At 37.6% G+C, this 6,262-nt stretch overlaps 1 protein-coding gene across 1 annotated transcript in view; it reads left to right on the top strand.

Moving 5' to 3' along the window:
• Positions 1 to 720: 720 nt before the first annotated feature.
• The window catches only part of Col19a1 (collagen type XIX alpha 1 chain), a 298,384-nt gene continuing 292,842 nt past the window's right edge, over positions 721 to 6,262 (top strand). Inside the window, exon 1 of the mRNA XM_028767241.1 lies at positions 721 to 811. Coding sequence (XP_028623074.1) covers positions 721 to 811 — 91 coding nt within the window. The remainder of the gene's footprint in view (positions 812 to 6,262) is intronic.

The raw sequence follows: 6,262 nt of genomic DNA, 5'->3' as shown, positions 1-6,262 counted from the left end.
TGTAGTAGGCACCTTTGGGTACACACACACACACACACACACACACACACACAGACACAAGATATTAAATAAAATAAAGTCACCAAATAAAGAAGACAAAAGTGGAATGATTCAGCATATTTAAGATGCCCACCATAGTTAAGCTTCTAGCATAGAAAGCAGAGTGACAGTTGAAGATTAGCAAAAAATGAGATGGAACATTCTGGTTAACAAGCACAGATCATCCGTTCTGTAAACTGACAAGAACTGTAAAGGTGGATGAGGCTGGGGAGTTGCAAAGCAATAACAATGAATTTACTTCCACTGACATGCACACCCCCAAATGGTCAGAATACAAAATTTATATTATAAAGTATTTTAATCACAATTTTTTAAAATAAAAGGAAACAATCATCTGTGCTGTATGGCTTTAAAAATCACTAAAAAGGTGGGAGAAATTTAAGTAATAGGAAGCTGACTTCATGAGTAATTAAACTGAGCAATCGACTAAGAAGGAATCTCGAAATATTTCCCGAGGACTCATAAAGATTAAATTGTGTATTGAAACACTCAGTTGCATGTTAGAGTATCGTATACACTGACATGCAATCATGTGGAAATCGATAGATTTCTCTTTGCTGGTGATGATTTTGTGACTGTGATGAAGAATACCATACTTCAACTTGAATGCGTCTGCCATTACAGATCTGTGCCCTTTTGTTCCCATGGTTTCAAGACACAATGAGGAACACTGGCTCTTGGAAACTGTGGACCTGCGTGGCAATGTTCCTGCTTTCTGCCTGTACCTGTGTGACGGTCAGGGACAAGCCAGGTATATGGGTCACCTCTACCTGATTGATAAAATGTTATCTATAGTCCTTAAGTCATTTAAAAGAAAAATCCATCGAAGCAAATCTTGTTAAGGTTGGAGAGGCCACAGATTAGATTTACTGATATAGACTAGAGAAATTAGTATTTTCTACCACTGACCTTCATAGTATGCCCTTGATGAACTTCCAAATTTCATGTGCATGTCATTAAACTTTTGTCTAGTTGAAACTTGTAAATGTGATTATATGCATGTATGCCTATATTCATATATCTGATATTATCTCACGTTTCAGCCTTTAAGAATTATTAGTTCATGTTTTAAGTCTAAAATCTCACCACTAATTAGGATTAACAAGGACATGTCTACCTTTAATTAATAAGAAGTGAAAAACAGATTCTGAAGTGTAAAAAGAAATCAAGTTTAATTGCATGTCAGTTTTGTGGTATCTCACAGGAGAGAAACAAAAGGTGAATAATTTTTTCCGGGTTCCAATAAAATAATATTTATTTTCAATTATTAAATTTATTAATCGTGTTTTAAATATTCCCGATGGGCTTTCCAGTGATTTGGAGCATTTATATTCAGCACTGATTTTTAAAATTAATTGTGCCTGAAGGATAATTAACCTACACATACTTTATGCTGCAAAATCAGAATGAATATATTAGAGAAGCCATTTGCTAAAGAAGGAGAGAAATTCTCTATCTTTACTGAGTATCACATGAGATGTATTCAGGTGATAATCCCATATGGTCTTGTATCCTGAGACTGAGTCTTGCTAGGTATATTCTGTTGATTACAACTTAATAATACTCTTAAGCTGGTTATCTTCCGTTATTTTGTTTTATTCTCTACCTTTAATAACTTGTTGATTTGTAAGAATGCCTGTCATCAACTCTGCCTCTGTTAAAATAATTACTAAGTAAAGAAAGATAAATAGGTATAAACTCTCTCAATGAGGCATTTGAATTTACTCATACACAGGATAAAAATTGTTACTTATAAGCATTTAAGAGATCTTTGAACATCTTGATTATTTTTCAACAGTTTCACAGGAAGCCTATTTTCTAAAACGATCCACAGGAATGTTTAAATACTCTATTAATATATTAAGAATACTCTGTGGTTCTCACAGTCTTGACCAAAAGCACCTTTTCTTCAGCGAGAAATAAGTCATCAGCAGCGACTAACAACTACAGTTATGTTAAAGTAAAAAGAACTTAAAGAGAGTGACTACAATCTGAAAATCTGCTCTCTTAAGTTCATGTTTCTTTAGGAAGAGCAGGGGCTCTGCTTTGCAATTTAACACTACTGGGTGGGCTTCCTTAATTAGAACGGAAGATAAAGCTTTAGTTAAGAGGTCCAGTATTTTGGCCATGCTAATATGTAGAAAATGGCTTTGAATGGAACCATGGTTTGAAGGATCTACACAGATGGTTCTCTGGTTTTAGTGAGGGAAAGAATCATGGCAGGTACTGATTCCTGACTGCTGTTGATGCCATGGTAAACTCAGTGCTTTACACCTTTGACAAGCCAGCCAGTTGAGTCTAATGTAGAATGACTAGGGACCGCACATGGGGAAATACTCGCTTTGGGGATAATTAAATGTCGTTTTATTTTCATTTTATTTACTGGCAATTTGATAAGCTGGCAATTGTTATTTTGTATTAATCTCTAGCTTTAGTAACTTGTTTACTGTAAGAAGGACGCTTGTCATTATTGTCTTTGCTTGTGTTTAAAAAGAATTACTGTATAAGTAAAGAAAGTCGTTAGCCTTAAGGCCATTGTCTACCAAATATTCTGAGAATCCATTCATTTTATATAATCAAACTTCCACATTTTGGAATTCCTCTGAATTTGTATTTTCTATATTGAATATCACCATTCTTGGTCAAGTTGTATCATACACACACACACACACACACACACACATATACACACACACTCACACACACTCAAATAAATTCAAGCTCCTAATATTTTACTGAACTAGTTTCTTTGAAAGATTTTTTCCCTATGAACCTGAGTTGTAATAATTTTTACAAAACACATTGCACTAAGAAAATTATTAGAGGAAACATTGAGTTTTCTCAAGCGATTTGGTAAAGGGGGTTCCTGTAGAGCAAGAAGCCATGGATATGGCTTCACTTCAAGTATAATTTGCATGAATTGAAAATCAGCACAGCACCGTCACAGGGTCGGTTGGAGAACATGACCCACTGCCACCTGGCTTGCCAGGAGACTCTTCTTGTGTCATGTCTTGTGTGTCTGATTCACAGTGCAAGGTTCCCGTTTTAGTCTCCTCATGTGCAGACCTGTGTGTGTGTGGTCACTAACTGTTTACCGGAGGGAAGTGATTACATCTAAAAATAAAGTCTAGCAAATCTGAGGGAGAGGCTAGGGTTTCAGGTCTGGACTTGGTGAGGTTGTCAACAGTTTACAGTTAAAACCAAATGTAAGAAAGGATAACTCAAGTCTCCGTGGCTGTCCTCCACGCTCTGACAACCTCAATGTTTCCTTGGAATATTGTTGCAGGTGGCACAGAATTTAAGAATAATATTGAAGAGACTTTAAGCATATAAATTGAAAAATCTTGAATTCAAACATTTTCAATTCTTTGATCAATCTTACATTATATTCACATTATGGGATAAGATATGTTTGTGTATTTTCATACTGGCAATAATATCCACTTGATTATTTGGTAGCTTCATCTGCATTGTCAGGATAGAAAAGAAAAGCATACTAAGATATGTACAATACTGGACAATCTCCAAACTTGCTTTAATCAGTTGCTTAAAACTGGATCATCTATAATAGAAATGCCCACATCACATGATTAGTTTCTTTTAGTGTATCCTTAAGCATGTGTACTAAACTATTATAAGAAATCTTACCAAAAAAAACCTCAGAGTGAAAATTATAGGTGGAATTAAAGGCAGGATGTCATCTAAAAGAATATTTTTAAACAATTTCCAAATAGCATGTAAACTGTGTAGCTCATACTGCAGACTCTCACAGACTTAAGGTTAGACACAGAATTCCTATTAAGTCAATTCTCTACTGACTGCAAGAGAAAGCTTATTATTCTGAAATATAGCTTATATTTATTGATAAAAATCTCCCATTAACCTCATATAGAAATTTTAATAAATCTTAGTATTCAGTACAATACTACCTAAAAATCTTCAAAGCGACACATGCAGCACTTAACTTCTAAATTTGGAGAGTAGAAGAAAAGCATTGTGGTGTCTGCAGAACATGCCTCTTAGCCAAGTACCTCCTTCAGAAGATTTGGATCCAAGCTCACTAGTGAAGGTACTTGTGTGACCGCTTGTGATCTCTCCCTTAAAATATTTCTATCCCCTTACCTTTTCTCATCTGCCCCCAACCCCTTCAAAGTATTTCTGATATATTATAGCCCAGTATGCTTTGTCTACTCTTGTTAGCCACTGATATCCTCCCAGCGTAGAGTAGTGCAAATTCAGTTCTCAAATGCTTTGGCAGAGTATAAAGTGTGTGCACAGGGGCTTTGAAGCACAGTCAGTAACTATGAGTAAAGAAACCTCCAGACTGCTTCCACCCAATAAGAAAGTCTTATGGAAGAGTTAGGGGAAAGACTGACGAACACAGAGGGGATAGGGACTTCACAGGAAGACCAACAGTGTCAACTAACCTGGACCCTTGGAGTTCCCAGAGACTAAACCACCAACCAAAGAAGATGCATGGGCTGGATCTAAGCCTTGCTACACATATGTAGCAGATGTGCAGCTTGGTCTTCATGTGTGTCCTCTAACAACTGGAGTGGGGCCTGTCCCTGACTCTGTTACCTGCCTGTGGATCCCATTCCCCTAACTGGACTGCTTTATCTGGCCTCAGCGGGAGAGGCTGTATCTGGTCCTACAATGACTGTAGTTGCCAGCATGGGTTGGTACCCAGGGGTGATATCCTCCTTCTCAGAGATGAAAGGGAAGAGAGACATGGTTGAGGGGGAGACTGGAGGGCTGTGATCAGGATGTAAAGTGAATACATTTAAAATAAAAAATTCTGTTTTAGCCTTAAAACATATGTGAGAGATGGCTCACTCAGTAAAAAGGCTTGCATTTCAAGCAAAAGGACCTGAGTTCGATCCCCAGGAGTTACAAAAAAGAAAAAGAAGAAGAAGGAAGGAAGGAGGGGGGGGGGGGGGGAGGGAGGGAGGGAGGGAGGGAGGGAGGAAGGAAGGAAGGAAGGAAGGAAGGAAGGAAGGAAGGAAGGAAGGAAGGAAGGAAGAAAAGCCAAGTATGTTGGCACAGTCTTGTGATTTCAGCTCTAGGGAAGCAGAGGCAGTCAGAGCCCTGAGGCTTGAAGGTCAGCTAGCCTAGATTACATAGTGAGTTCTAGGCCAGTGAGAGAAGCTGTCTCAAAAACAATGAATGAATGACAAACAGTGAATTGTTCTAGAAAAATGACATTGGGATGATCCTCTGGTCTCCATAGGCATATACGTACATCTGTATACAAACCCATATACACATGTGCACCTGCACACTCGCACACACACACACAGAAAATACAGAATACCCAAGAAATCTTTTCCATTCGTTTATGCAAACTAAGCAGTTCCACATCTGCAAACAACTGCTGTCTTTACCTTCTCCAACAGTTATCTTGAGGAAAAATGGTATCATAAGTAAAAAAGAGTAATTTTCCTTAATGAAGGTTTGAGATTGATAAAAGGACTATCAAATGAGCTAGATTTCAAATTATAGTTTTATAAGTGAAATTCACTGCATACATTACGTGCTTGTCTGTGGATTTAAAGAAAAGGGAAAAATCAAGGCAGATAATGAACAAGGGAAGCTAAGGCTCCCTCTTACTCCTCTCTGCTTGTCAGACTTTCTGTGTGATCGATCGTCTGTCCTCGTGCTTCAGGATGAATTATGTCCTTCATTTTTTGTGTGCTTCGCAGCTTTGATCTGTTTCAGTTTTGTAGGTAGTTAGCTTCCTTTCCTTCATTTCTTCCTTCTTCCTTCCCCCCTCCATTCCTCCATTCCTCCACCCCTCTCTCCTCCTCCTTCCTTCTGTCTTTCCATCTGTCCTCCCTCCCCTTCTCTGTGTTGATAAAGATTTTAATTGACATGTAATATTTGTATATATCTCTGTGAGGTAATGTGGTAATTCAGTAAACATATACAGGTGAGATGATCAAATGTGGTTAAGAGGATTTATATGTTCTTAAACATTTCTCTGCGTTGGGAAGCCTTAAATGCCTGTTTTCTCATTATTTCTAATAATTTGTATTATAATAATATAATAATTCTAATAATTTATAATGAATTATTGTTGACTGTAGTTGTTCCTTTCGTAAGATGGAACATTGAAACCCATTTTTAACCTCTCTCTCTTTCTCTCTCTCTCTCTCTCTCTCTCTCTCTCTCTCTCTCTCTCTCTCTCTCCCTCCCCCCCCCC

The sequence above is a fragment of the Grammomys surdaster genome, unplaced genomic scaffold (assembly GCF_004785775.1).
Source record: "Grammomys surdaster isolate TR1022 unplaced genomic scaffold, NIH_TR_1.0 171, whole genome shotgun sequence".
Taxonomy (NCBI): Eukaryota; Metazoa; Chordata; class Mammalia; order Rodentia; family Muridae; genus Grammomys; species Grammomys surdaster.
This window is presented reverse-complemented; position numbering and strand designations above follow the sequence as displayed.